Source organism: Plasmodium relictum (genome assembly GCF_900005765.1).
Source record: "Plasmodium relictum strain SGS1 genome assembly, chromosome: 12".
In the NCBI taxonomy this organism is placed as follows: Eukaryota; Apicomplexa; class Aconoidasida; order Haemosporida; family Plasmodiidae; genus Plasmodium; species Plasmodium relictum.
In genome coordinates, this window is record NC_041690.1 from 2187313 (window position 1) to 2201506 (window position 14194).

At 19.5% G+C, this 14194-nt stretch overlaps 5 protein-coding genes across 5 annotated transcripts; 2 read left to right on the top strand and 3 right to left on the bottom strand.

The window, feature by feature from the left end:
* Positions 1 to 1282: 1282 nt before the first annotated feature.
* PRELSG_1256000 (vacuolar ATP synthase subunit d, putative) lies at positions 1283 to 3178 on the top strand (the record flags this gene model as incomplete). Its single annotated transcript, XM_028678376.1, has 7 exons — positions 1283 to 1323; positions 1667 to 1784; positions 1870 to 2169; positions 2623 to 2688; positions 2784 to 2863; positions 2958 to 3040; positions 3108 to 3178. The coding sequence occupies 7 exons, from the start codon at positions 1283 to 1285 to the stop codon at positions 3176 to 3178; spliced, it is 759 nt and encodes a 252-aa protein (XP_028534672.1).
* Positions 3179 to 4883: 1705 nt separating this feature from the next.
* IMC1k (inner membrane complex protein 1k, putative) lies at positions 4884 to 6263 on the top strand (the record flags this gene model as incomplete). The annotated part of the gene is made up of 1 exon (XM_028678377.1): positions 4884 to 6263. The coding sequence occupies one exon, from the start codon at positions 4884 to 4886 to the stop codon at positions 6261 to 6263; it is 1380 nt and encodes a 459-aa protein (XP_028534673.1).
* A 663-nt stretch (positions 6264 to 6926) lies between these two features.
* PRELSG_1256200 (conserved Plasmodium protein, unknown function) lies at positions 6927 to 7611 on the bottom strand (the record flags this gene model as incomplete). Its single annotated transcript, XM_028678379.1, has 3 exons — positions 6927 to 7048; positions 7178 to 7296; positions 7535 to 7611. 3 exons carry the CDS (start codon positions 7609 to 7611, stop codon positions 6927 to 6929), a joined length of 318 nt encoding a protein of 105 aa, XP_028534674.1.
* Positions 7612 to 8453: 842 nt separating this feature from the next.
* On the bottom strand, positions 8454 to 10604 carry GPI10 (GPI mannosyltransferase 3, putative; the record flags this gene model as incomplete). The annotated part of the gene is made up of 1 exon (XM_028678380.1): positions 8454 to 10604. One exon carries the CDS (start codon positions 10602 to 10604, stop codon positions 8454 to 8456), a length of 2151 nt encoding a protein of 716 aa, XP_028534675.1.
* A 1333-nt stretch (positions 10605 to 11937) lies between these two features.
* Positions 11938 to 13305, bottom strand: ISC1 (inner membrane complex suture component, putative; the record flags this gene model as incomplete). The annotated part of the gene is made up of 1 exon (XM_028678381.1): positions 11938 to 13305. The coding sequence occupies one exon, from the start codon at positions 13303 to 13305 to the stop codon at positions 11938 to 11940; it is 1368 nt and encodes a 455-aa protein (XP_028534676.1).
* Positions 13306 to 14194: the final 889 nt, after the last annotated feature.

Here is a 14194-nt window from a genome sequence, read left to right on the forward strand (position 1 = left end):
TATAGTAATTTACAAAATAAAAAAAATGCCTTTTGAAAAAAAATATCTTTGTTTTAAGGCAATGCTCAAAGAGGATAAAAGTGTTTTTGAAATTTCATTTAGTTTATAATATACATGTGTTTTTTTTTTTTCATTTTTATTATACCACACATTAATTAGTGAATAACAAATCTCATTTCTTCATGAAGTTCATATATTAAGCATAAACATTTCAATAAATAATATAATAAAAATTGAAAAAAAAAGTAAATTTTAATTTTTAGGCTTTCATATTCATTTTATTTCTCTATTTGATTTTATTTTTTTAAATATTTATAATTTGAAAAATAATCGTTTCCCATTACTTTTTCTCATTTGCCTTAATTAAAAAGATTTATGAATTAAAAAAAAAGATAAAATTGATATATATATAAAAATGTAATTTTTTTTTGCTTTATTTTTTTAAAATTAAAAAAAAAAAAATTAACACATAACATAGCAAACATACCAAGAGAGATATAGTAATGAAATTAAATTTATTGATCCCTACACATATTTTTAAAAAAAAATTAATTGCATATTTGACACTCAAAGAAAATTAAACAATTTATTATAAATTCCAAAATTTACCGGATAAAAATAAATATATATATATACATTTGAACATAAAAGTTTTCAACTAAATTATTAAAGAACACTGCTTTTATTTTTTTATGATTTGCCAATATTATTTTATTGCTGTTATCCTTATTTTTATGTGTAAAAAATTATAAATTATATTTTACACATTTAAATATATAATAATATTTCCGTGGCTAATAATGAAATTTTTTTCCTAAATTTTATTTATTATAGATACGTATTTTTCATTTATAAAGTTTAAAATATAAAAATTTTTCAGTATCATGTTTATACTTTTTTATATTATTTTTTTTTTACATATATTTACTAATTTTTTTGTAATTTATATAAAATTAATTTCTCATAAAATTGAAGTTTTATTGAAGTGTTGATACTTTATAATATTAATAAAAATATATATGTTTCATTCTGTTATTTCATTTTATTAATAAACATTAATTTTTTAAAGTTTTTTTTTTTTATTATATTGTATATATTATTATTAATAAAAATATTATTATCATTATTATTAACATTACTGCTATTATTATATAATTATTTTTATTGATACTTTTATTATTATCCTTTTTTTTTTTTTGATTTAATTGTTAGTGTAAAATTTAAATTCTCATGAATTTATTAATCCAAAAGAAAAAATATATATTTTCATACTTTTTTTAAAATGGGGGCTTTAGATGAATCTACACCAGTACCTTCTAGAATGTTATAAAAAAAATCTCATTAAATATATTTTGATAAAAATTATGTATATTTATATTATATGTATAATACGTGAAATTTATAACTTTCTAATATATATGAAATGTTCAGAAATATTATTACTATTTTAAAATTTTCGTAATAAATAAAAAATGAGTATTTATTTTATTTCATTTTGAATTATATTTTTGTAAAAAACAATTTATTAATTTAATCCATTTTTAAGTGAATTAATATAATTCATCTATTCGATTTTTATTCAATTTACTCATATATGCATATATTAGCTCTACCAAGAAAGTAGTATATCTATCTAATATTTATTTTTTTTATTTGTTTATGATAGAACTCTACAGCTGATGAAGCAAAAAAAAAAGAGTGCTTTTCAAGGTTATTCTCTGTTGAAAAAAAAAAGTGATGCTTTATTTATTCACTTTAGGGATGTGTTAAAAGATATTGTTAAGGTATAAATAAAATTTTAAAATTATTTTTAACATTAAATATTTTACAAATATACATTTTTTTTTTTTAACAAAATTTTAAAATTAGACAAAAATAAAAGTAGGTGAAGAAATGAGAAATGCTTCCTTTGCTTTAGCTAAAGCCGTATGGGCTGCTGGAGATTTTAAAGGGCAAATTATTGAAGGAATAAAAAGACCAGCTGTAGCATTATCTCTATCTACTAACAATGTAGCTGGAGTTAAATTGCCTATATTTCAAGTACAAATAGACCCTACTGTTGATGTTCTAGGAAACTTAGGTGTTGCTTCAGGAGGGCAAGTTATTAATAACACTAGAGAAAATTATCTTCAATGTTTAAACATGTTAGTCAAGTTGGCGTCTATGCAAGTACTTAAAAAAAAAAAAAAGAAAGAATAATAATTAACAGCAATAATTATTAATTGGATATTTTATTCATATTTTCTTTATTTATAATGTTATATTTTATTTTATTTTACTCATTCCTTTTTACTTTATTTAATATCTTCTTTTATTTTATAATTTTTTCTAATATTCTTTATATAAATTTTTGCCTTGTTGATGATGTACAAAAGCATTTATCATTATTATTATTATTATTTTCATATTTATTTCTATCCCTTTTTTTTTTATTTCTTATTCATATTTTTGTGCATTTTTTTAATAAGAAATATATCAAATATAAGGTGATTATTTTAATATATTATTTGCACCCAAAGATTTTTATAGAAATAAATATGTATTATATGTTTAAGGATAATTTTTTTTAATAAAAAATAAAAATGTTCACATTTATTCCTTATATGTTTTCTTATAATGTAGGTAGCTTTTTTTTCACTTGATGAAGAAATAAAAATGACTAATAGAAGAGTTAATGCTTTAAATAATGTTTGGGAAAAAAAAAAAAAAAAAAAAGCTAAAGTATTTTTTATAATTATACTTTTAATTACAAAAAACCTCTATTTTTTCGAAATTTTATTTAGATTGTTCTCCCTCGATTAGACGGAGGTATAAATTACATTATAAAGGAATTGGACGAAATAGAAAGAGAAGAATTTTATAGGTATAAAAAATTAGAATTATAAAATGCTTTCATAATGTTAATAAAAATATTATATTTTTATAATTAATTTTATCTTTCATTCTCTAACATTCAGGTTGAAAAAAATAAAAGAAAAAAAAATAGACAAATTAAAAGATTCAAATATAGATTATACAATGGACGGTAATACATTTAAAAGTTAATATTTTTTTTTTTTTTTGCATATAATGAAACTATATTTCCTACATATTCTTATGTATGTCAGGTAATTATAACAATGTGAAAAGGGATGATGAATTCATATGCTCACAAATGGATGATGATGTTATATTTTAAGTTTTTTCAATCAAATATTTAATATATCTTTTTTTTTTTTTTAATTTGTGATATAATGCAATATACAAAAAAAATAAAATAATAATTCTTTATTTTTCATATGTAAGTATTGTTGAAAATTAAAAGACTCATTAATGAACTAATTATTTTAAAAAACAAAAAAATATGCTTTAGCTATTACAAATTTTTTTTATTTTAGTATATATATAGCACTTATAAGAAAAAGGATATAATAATTGTATAAAACAGAATTTTATCTTATATTGTTTTTTCAAATTATATACGCAAATAAAAAAAAAGAATTAAAACTTATTTTACATTTACACGAGTTATAAATAATTGTATAAACATTATATCATAGAGTCAATTAGCATGACAATAAGACATCATCGCTTTCAAAAATAATCTATAGAACTAACAACTAATCATAAATTGTATGTACTATTAAAATAACTTTTATGTTAAATTTTACGGAACCTTTTCTTTTCTTAATTATACATTAAATACATGCACTGAACAAGCATTTTTTATACAAACTGTTTATGCATAATTTTTTTTTATTTTATACGAAATAAGACGAAAATTTAATATTCTTAGAAGAAAAGGAAAATGTTCTTTTTGACTTGTAGGTGATATGTATGATTAAATGTTGATTAATCTGGTTGGATTACTTTAACAAATTTATTATTAATTTTAAATTAAAAATAAACAAAAATTATATATATAGAAAAAATATATATTTTTTATTTTTATAGCATTTAATATTTTGAAACATTATATTTTATTTTATCTTATTTTTTTTTTTTTTTTTTGGCTTATTTTAAAATATATTTTGCTTATTATAAGTTATCTGTAGGACACTATATTCCTATTTAATTTACCTTTTTATTATTTTATAGGGAAATAAAAAATATATTCTTTATCAAAATAAAATATGCATTTAATGGTTGTGATAAATTATTTTTATTCTAATGAAATACTTTTATTATATTCATAAAATTCTACAAAACAGTTGTTAATATTATGCACATACAATATTTTTAATTTTTTTTTTTTTTTTTTGAAGAAATTGACATATAATTTCTAATTTTTCTTGAATTAAGTTCTGACTTTGCACACATTTAATTAAACTACATTTTACACACAAGCAATTGCAAAAATATATTTCTTCAACAATGCTAGTTTTGTAGTAGGAATAAATTAATAATGTAAAATATAAATTAAAATATCCATACCTATATCATATATGAATATATTTTTATATTTCATATTAAAATATTGGGGAAAAAATTCTTATTTAAATTATTTTTCCTTGGTTAGACACTTATAGTGCCTTTTTTTTGTTTTGTTTTTTTTTTTGTTTTTTTAACTTTCTATGAAGGAAGACAAATATATTTGATATAAATCAAATAATCTATTTTCCTTTTTCAAAAGAAAAATAATATATAGATCTTTGTTGTTTTATTATATACATATATATATATATATATATATTTTTACTTTTTTTTTGGGATCTTAAACTTTTTTTTTTCATCACATTGCTTAGTATTTTTTTTTAAATAATTTTTATTTTATTAATTTAATATTTCATTATTTAAATTATAGAAAATATTTTCATAGTTATTAATTTTATAAGTTTTAATTAAGCGCTTCCTTAGAAAATAACTCAAAACGCACACATTTACGCACGCAAATTTACATGCAAATGGAAGACAGTTCAGATGTAAATTATGATCTAAATAATGGAGTAAATAGTGACGTAAATGAAAATGTAAATAAAAATGGAAGTCTAAGTGAAAATGGAAATGAAAGTGGGAGGGGAAGTAAAGTGGAAAGTAGAAATGGAAGTGGAGTGGCAAGTAGAAAAGGAAGTAAAAATGGAAGTAAAAATATAAGTGAGCATGATTTGAATATTGAAAATGAAAGTAATATAGAACATAAAGGTGCTGAATATATTCCTGATTTGCATGGAGCAGGTAAAGAGAGACAAGCAATAACTTCAATGGTTCAAGATATAGGAATTCCGGGGCAAGTAGCACCTTATCATGCACCATATGATGATTTAAATTCTGAGAAAGCAACTGTATATGATGAAAATGGACTCCCTATTACAAATAACTCAAATAATACTAAAGATGAAAAGAAATTGTGGTCTTGGACAAGTGAGGGGAAATTAAAACTATCATGCTCACAACCAATAATTCCAGTGTCTGTAGTGCAAGGAATCTTAAGAAGAGATAAAATTATTTTAATACCACAAGTAGAAGTTACTGACGTTATTGTTCCAAAAATTTATAATCAAAATATTAAACATGATGTACCAAAATTAGATATAAAGGTAGAAAATGCTCATGTAAAAATTCCAAATGTTAAATATGTGGATAAAGAAATAATTATTCCTATTATTACCGGATATACCCATAAATTTGTTCCAAAATGGGAAATACATGAAGTACCAAGACCTATTGTTAAATACATTGGAGAACAAAAAATTGTAGAAGTTGAAGTTCCAGAAATCAAATATGTAGACAAAATAGTGGAAAGAGAAGTAGTTGTTGATACAATAGAAAAAAGAGTCCCCAAAATTATAGAAATACCAAAATACGTTGATGAAGTTCAGTATGTATGGAAACCTATTGAAAAAATTGTTTATGTACAAAAACTTGTTCCTAAATTTGATGTTAATTTAGAATGTCCTCCACCTTTAATTGTGCCTTATCCAGTGCAAACAGTTAGGCAAATACCACCTGTAATGATTAAAAAAGACACAATAATTCCAGAATATCAGCATTATGATTTAAATTCACCAGAAGGGTCTGTACCTATTCCTGAAGAATATATTAAGCATTATTCAAGAAAACAAAATATTCCAAAAGTGTGCTTTTCATCTTGTTGTGAATCAAATGTAAAAAATGAGGAAAATGAAAATGAATGCATTGATGTATTTCCAAGTTATATTAAAAGGAACTCAAGTGCATCATTTGATAACATATTAAATGTACCCAGTGATTCAAAATTCCCTATAAATGATAATACACATATTTTAAATGAGAGTGAACAACACATTGTTGACGTAAATGCTTAAAAAAAAGAACATTTTATAACTGTCTATATCTATATGTATATATATGTGTATATAACTTTGTATTATTTTATTTCATTGCTTTATTTATTTATGTTATTTCTCTTTTTAAAATGTATTAAACTAATCATTATTTTATTTCTTATAAAAATTATTGTGAAAACTCATTCTTATATTTATTAGAATAGAAAGTATAAATTTTATTTCTATTATGTTTAAAAATCCGTTACATAAATTTCTTTACAATTTTTTGCTTTTGTAATTAAAGTCAACTTTTTTTTTTTATATAGAAATAATATATTACTATTTGTAAATTTGCTTAATTCTATACATGTTCTTATATATACTTATATAGAATAAAACAATTTACATTTTTAAAAAATATTTCATTTTAATTAAATGAACATTTTAAATGAAAATATTTAACTAAAAGAATATCAATTTTATAATATTTCTTTTTTTTTTTTCTCTTTTGTGTTCTTTGTTTTGTTTTTCTTTTTTTCTTCCATTTTTGTTTATTTTTAAAAAACAATTATTTTAACAACTAAATCCTTTTTACATTTTTTTTTTCTTTTTTTTTTTTTTTTAATATTGTTATTATTATTAATTATATATAAATTTTAATAAAAAAAATTATTAACACGTTGAACATTAATCATTTTAAATTTAGAATAAAAAAAATATAATAATAAAAATTATACAGCTGATTACTAATAGAGCCTTTTTTATGACTTTGTTGTCGTTCTCAATTGATTCTCTATTGTATTTTTTCAATAAACATTTTAATTCTGTAAAAATAAAAAGAATAATTTTCTTTATTTAAATTAACAATTAAAGAAATGAATTTTTTTTTTACAAATACTTAATATAAAAAATAAATATTATTTTTTGTAAATAAAATTAGTATTATAATTAACTTTCATTCTCTTTCTCAATATCTTTTAGTTTTTGTTGTAGTTGTACTATAAGGAAAAATAATTTATAATTGCATTCTTTATTATAACTTATTTCCTCTTCATTAAGTTTATTCATTTGTCTATAAAAAATATATATAACACAAATTTAATTAGTATATATATTACAAAGATATAATTTAGTATTTTAATTCAAAAAAAATATATATAATATTGTATTGTATTGTATTATATTGTATTATATTATATAATTTTCTATTTCTTTTTTTAATATTTTTCATTAAAGGACATTCCTAAAAGATTATGTATTCTATTATTATATTTAAATAAAAATATTAATTTTTTTTTTTTTTTTTTGACCTTGTTTTACTTAAATAATTTAATTCTTTGACTATGTAATTATTTAATTTAGAATAATATAATGAATACATATCCATTTCTTCTTATTTTTTTTTTAGACAAAGTATTATTTATATATTATGCCTTTTATTGTTTTAGATTATAAATAGTGTGACTGACATTAAAATATTTTTAAATTTCCTACTTGATATTCTTGCTTTATTTCTCAAAGATAAAAAAATATTTAATAATATAGAATACTTATATATAGAAAAAAAAGGAAATTATATTCTTATGAAATATCATATAAAAAACATTTGATACTTATAAACAAAAAAAAAAATATATTTTAAAATGATTCTTAAAGATAATTTATTTCAATTTAATTAATTAGAACATTATCTTATATGTATTTTTAAAAATTCACATAAAAAAATTATTACTATAAAGTTTATTTTTAATGTATTTAAATTTCCTTTTTTTTTTTTTAATGAAAAATAATAGGGGAAAAAAAAATGTGCAGGTGTATATCGTATTAAAATAATGAATTTATTTTGTATTTAACATATTATAACTTATTTTAATTTATTAAAATAATTTTAAATATAAAAGTTTATTTTTATTTTAATTTCTATCTATAAATGAAAGATATGTATTATAGACATATTTACGCTATTACAAAATAAATATTTGCTTATTTAAAAATTGTCTAGAAAAATACTATCAGTTTTTATAAAAAGAAAAATTTTTATTTAAAAAAAAACTATATAATAATAAAATTTAGGAATATAATTATACAATTATACTAAATAAATCATATGAAAATAAATTAATTTTAAAAGAGAATATTTTATTTATTATCATTTCTTTTTGATGATACAAAAAAATATTATGAAGTGAAAGTTTTTATAACAATTTTATACTTTAATAGGAATAATATTTAATTAATAAAATGTCTTTTAAAAATATAATGATTAATTATAACTAATTTTTTGTTTTCATTTATTAAAAAGTAAGAAAAAAAAGGTTTTGTTTCAAGATGATAATTAAATTCTTTTAAAAATTTTCTTAGATATGGTAAGTTCAATGAATTTGTAACTATATAAAGAGGGAGATCCCCATTTAAAGGAAATGAAAAACGATAATCTAAACAAGAAAAATTTATAGTATTATACGAAAACTGAAATTTTTGCTTAGGATTAAAGTTGTGATATCCAAACCAATAAAATGATTTTTCTGGAAATATATATGGAGCAATGGAATTAAAAGTATTTTTCTTTACATCAAATATATCATAAAATGTTTTACCAAATTTATCATCGTATATAATTTTTCTCCAATTATCTATAAACTTACCATTTTTTCTCATAGGAGAGCAATCCAAAAATCCAATTTTAAATTTTCTGTGTATATGAGAATATAATGGAATATCGTAGCAATCTGTTATAAATATAGAAATATTATTATCATTATCTATTTTTAAATTTCTAAAGTATGCTGATACTTTTTCAGGAGAACTATTATGGATACGACTAAAAAAAAACATGCATAATAAATGAAGAAAAAAACTTATATTTAAGAAGAAGAAAAATTTTTTCCTTTTGTTTGTTTTCTTTGAATTTTCTACACTTATTTTAATTTTATGCAGCATGAGCCCAGTTAATATAGACAAAAAAGGAACACATCCAATTACAAGTTTATGTTCTTTATGCGTACTAAAGGATAGAAATAAAACTTCTAGAAATGTTGCAATATATATAACATAATCTATTCTTGATAATACGTAAAAAAAATTTATTTTTTTTTTTGCTAAGTTATTGTAAAAAATAAAAAAACTATAATAAGTAAAAGGTGTTAAAGTTAAATAAATCGATGGTATGACGCAGGAAAAATAAAAATGAAATGAATGACTTCCAAAAAAAGAATTTTGACCACTCACGAAATTAAATAAAAAGAAATTAAAAAATGAAAAAGTTATTTTCCCATAATAATACGAATCTATCACTACAGAAATAAATAAAAATATAACAGCATATGAAATTCCAATAATAAAGACTTCTTTATAATTTAATACATATTGATTATTAAATATTTTTATAAAATAAAGAAAATATATGCATAGCCAAAACACTGCTTCATTTGGTCTAAATAGAACACAAAAGGAACTAAAAAATAAACTTAGTAATAAATTTTTAACATGAAAATGTTTTATTTTAATTAATTCTTTTGAATTATCACTGGGATGAGCATTTTTGTTACAGTTAAATAATTTTTCATTTCTTATAAGATCCTTACTTTTTCTTTTTTCATATATCTTATTTGTGCTATCATCATATGAAGTATAATTTTTATCTTCACAACTTGAAGAATTTTTAATTTCTGTTATATCTTTTCTTTTCTTTAAATCACTTATTGCGTTCTTTTTTTGCATTTCTTCCTCCTTTAAATTGGTAATTTTTACTATTTGTGAATTTTTTTTCATTATAGAGTTATCACTATTATTATTTAAATTTTTGTTTTCTAGAATGAAAGGGTAATAGTTTTTTGATAAAAAATAGACACCCCATATATTAAATAAACATTCAAATGAAATAGATGATGTTCTACAAATACAGTAGATATAAAACCAGCAAAAAAAATAACAAATTAAAATTGTAAAGATTCGATTATCATCATTTTCAATTTTATTATTTTTATATAGTACCATATACCAAAGTTTGATCAATTTCAGCAATCCATAATCGCAGAATGCAGCACATATTCCTTGAAAAATTTTAGGAGCATAAATAACAGAAACAGGATAATCTAATTTAGTAATTTTCAGAATATAAAATAATATTGCATATAAAAAGGGATGAACAACTGATCTTAAAGATATACAAGGTTCCCACTCCCAGGGCATATGACCATAACCAAAAACCCAGTAATGAGAAATTTCTATTGATTGAGCATATTCATCAGGAAAAAAAGAAGTTATAACAAATAAAGAATTAAATAATCTAAGAAAAACAAAGAAGAAAAGACATCTTTTAGAATATACAATTTTTTTTAATATAGGTATACTACATTTAATAAAATCACAATAAAGCATCTTTTATATAAAATAGCAATAATAATATAACTTTTTCTTTAAATTTGTATAATTATACACAATATGAATTTAAGAAAATAAAAAAAAAAATAAATAAAAATAACAAAAAGTCTTTTTTACCAAAAGTATTAATATAAAAATAAAATTCAAAACATAATTTATTACTTAAATAATAATGATTTTTATAATATTTTATAAAAAAAGTATTATTTAAAAAAAAAATTTCCTCAATTATTAACGTTTTTATTTTTTTTTTTTTTATTTTATATATGCCATAAATTTGTAACTTGAGCCCTGTGTATAATTCTTTTTTTTCTCATTTTTGTACGCTTATACACTTTTTTTTTGTGCTTACATTAGTAATTTAATTTTTAATTAATCGATAATTGCTGTGATTAATGAAAATTATTTTCTGTTTTATCTATAAATTTTTAAACATATAAATTTAAAAAATTTTCTCTAAAAGAATTTAATTAAATTAAAAAATAAGGATTTTTATAAAAAATTGAAATAATGTACTGCTTATTCATTTTCTAATATATTTGTCAATCCCTAGGTTTATAACGATAAAATAATTCTTAGTTTATAATATTAAATATTCTTTTATAATAATTTTTTATAAAAATTCCTAAATAATCAAACTACTATAACATTATTTATGTACACATTTTTTAGAGAATTTTTAACCACGGAAAAAAAAAGAAATACACAAAGTCTATTTTGTAAAATAAAAAATAATACAGTATTAAAATAATAGAACATATGTAAATATTTAAAATTAAGAATGTTAATTCTGTAAAAGAATATATAAATGAATTTATCTTGTCAAAAATAAAAAAAAAAATAATAATAAATTATAACTTAATACTAGTTAAGTTATACAATTGTAAATAGTATTTAAATTAAAAAAATAAATAAAAATTATATTTCATACAACATTAATGATATAATTTATACTGTGATCTGCATTGAATAGTTGATGCATTAAACCATTAATGTGAAGTACATTTAAAATATAATTCATAATCAATATCTGCAATATTTATAGAAATGTGTATATAATTTAAACTAAGATTTCATCTTTATAATGTAAATGCATACAAAACAGGTTATTATAGTAGAATTATGCATAGTATTTATTGAAAAAAAAAAAAAAAAAGAAGCTATATTAATATATATTATTAAAAATATTAAAATTAGAGTATAGTAAAAAAAATATTTAAAGAAGGTCTTATTTTTTCCTAGATTTCACAAATAATATTAAATTGTATATAAACTATATTTTTAAAAAAATAATATACTCAAATTTTAACTTATCTTTTAATAACTGCAATTACTGCTGTTCTATTTCATTCACAGGTTTAAATTTATCGTTAAAATAATCATAGTTCTTATAAGACAATGGTTCATTTAATAAATTATCTAATATGTTATTTATCCCATCAACAACCACATGCCCCGTTTTTTCAGTTTTAGGAACTATAATTCTCCCACAGTCTTTTGGAATATTTTTATGCCTTTCTAATGTAGAACCGTCTAAAGCACAATTAATTTTATCGAATATATTACTTCCTGTTTTCAATGTTGGCCTTTCTTGTCTGGAATAAATTGGATCAGGATTGTAAAATGGATATAAATCATACAAATTAGTAGTATTGTTTTTTTTTATACTTCTAACTGACGATTCCAACACATCTATCATTATGTTTACAGCATCATCTAGATAGGTGCCTACTGCTAAAGTTAATTTTTTAAATACATCAAACTTCTTTTGGTTTGGATAATTTATATAAGATAATTTTGGTCCTTGAATTATATATTCATATTTTGATGCATATGGTTCATTCATATTAGAACTGCACACATTCATAGCACGGTTTATTCCATTTTTTAAGAAAGAACAATTGTCTTTATCCTTTACTAAATAATAAAGATGTGGTGGCATATGTTTGAAATAATTATAATTTATATAAGGAGATGTATTTTCATATCCTGAAAAGGTTGAATTACATAAGGAATTAAATTCATTATTATGTAAAGGAATATGTGAACCCATCCTCCCATAAAAAGGATTTTTTTTGGAATATGAATTTAAATTATAAGAATCAGTGAAGGGAGAACTTTTCTGAATATTAGTGCTTCCTACATATAAAGGAGAGGCCATATTTTCTGTAGAAACTAATTGTGCATTTTTTATTAAGTTATGGGGTGTGTTATACACATTGGGTGTATTATTTGTAGGAGTTTGCATATTTAAATAATCATAATTCTCTAAATTTAAAGGGTAATTCATATTCCAAGCTGTGTTTACATCAACATTATAAAAATTACCATTACCACTTCTTAATTTTCTGTTAAATGCTGAAGAATTGAATTGATTATAATTATTATTAGGATATAATATTTTATTTTGAGATGAATCATTTAAAAAAGAATTATCGTAACTTTTTATAGATGTTACATTTTGTCCGTTTGCAACTTGTCCACTTATTTGTTCCGGTACATGCAATATATTTGCATCGTCATAACTAATATCATAAGTAATATCATTGTCCGGTGTATTAATTGCGGTATTTCTGTTTTCAGAAGCATTTTGAACTATATTTTCTGTATTAATTGTATCTTTTGACAATTTCTCACATTGATTTACGTTTAAAATGTTTTGTGAATCACTTGATTTATCATAACTTGAATTATTCATTTTTGTAAACTTTATGATTTTTTATATGTAATTATTTTTCATTTGTCTTTAATTTTTATAACTTAAACATATAGTTGTATATTTATCGAATAATTTAAAAATAAAAAAGATAGAGGTTTTTATAAAATATGACCTAAAATATTTGTTTTAAAACTTTATTAAAAATAAAGAAAAAGCGAAAAGAAAAAGAAATAGAAAAATAAAAAAAAAATAAACAACTAACATAAAAAATAAATACTACAAATGGTATGTTAGATTAAATAATTTACAATTACTTTAAAAGACATCATAGCAATAGATTTCAAATATATTTTTAAAATTGAAACATAATTCCATAATAATTATGATATAATATCTATATTAAAAGTTATTTATTTGTTTTTTTTCTGTTAATATATTATATAATTATATATTTTATTATAGTTAATTTTTGTTTTGTTTTGTTTTGTTTTTTAGTTAAAAAAAAATGTGCACACTATATCACACACATGAAAAGTCAATTTTTTATTTTTTTCTGTACAGTCTATAACTTTTTTTTTAATTCTTGTGCATTATTAATTTTTACAGCTAATATATATATGTTAAAGGATTCTAATAACTTTTTTTTTTTATTTTATTTTTCCACATAAAACATTTACAATTAATGTTGTGATATAAACAAATTAAGGAAGAAAAAAAAAAAAAAAATCATATAAAATATACTTTAAAATATTCACTTTAACATCATATAAATACTTTATAATTTTTTTTTATATTTTTAGACAATTATGCTACAATTACATAAAAAAGGAGTAAAAATATTAATTTTAAAGTCTAAGTTAAAAACTAGTATTACTATTTCCATTTTTTTTTTTTTATTTGTTATGAATAAAATTTTAATTTTTTTTAT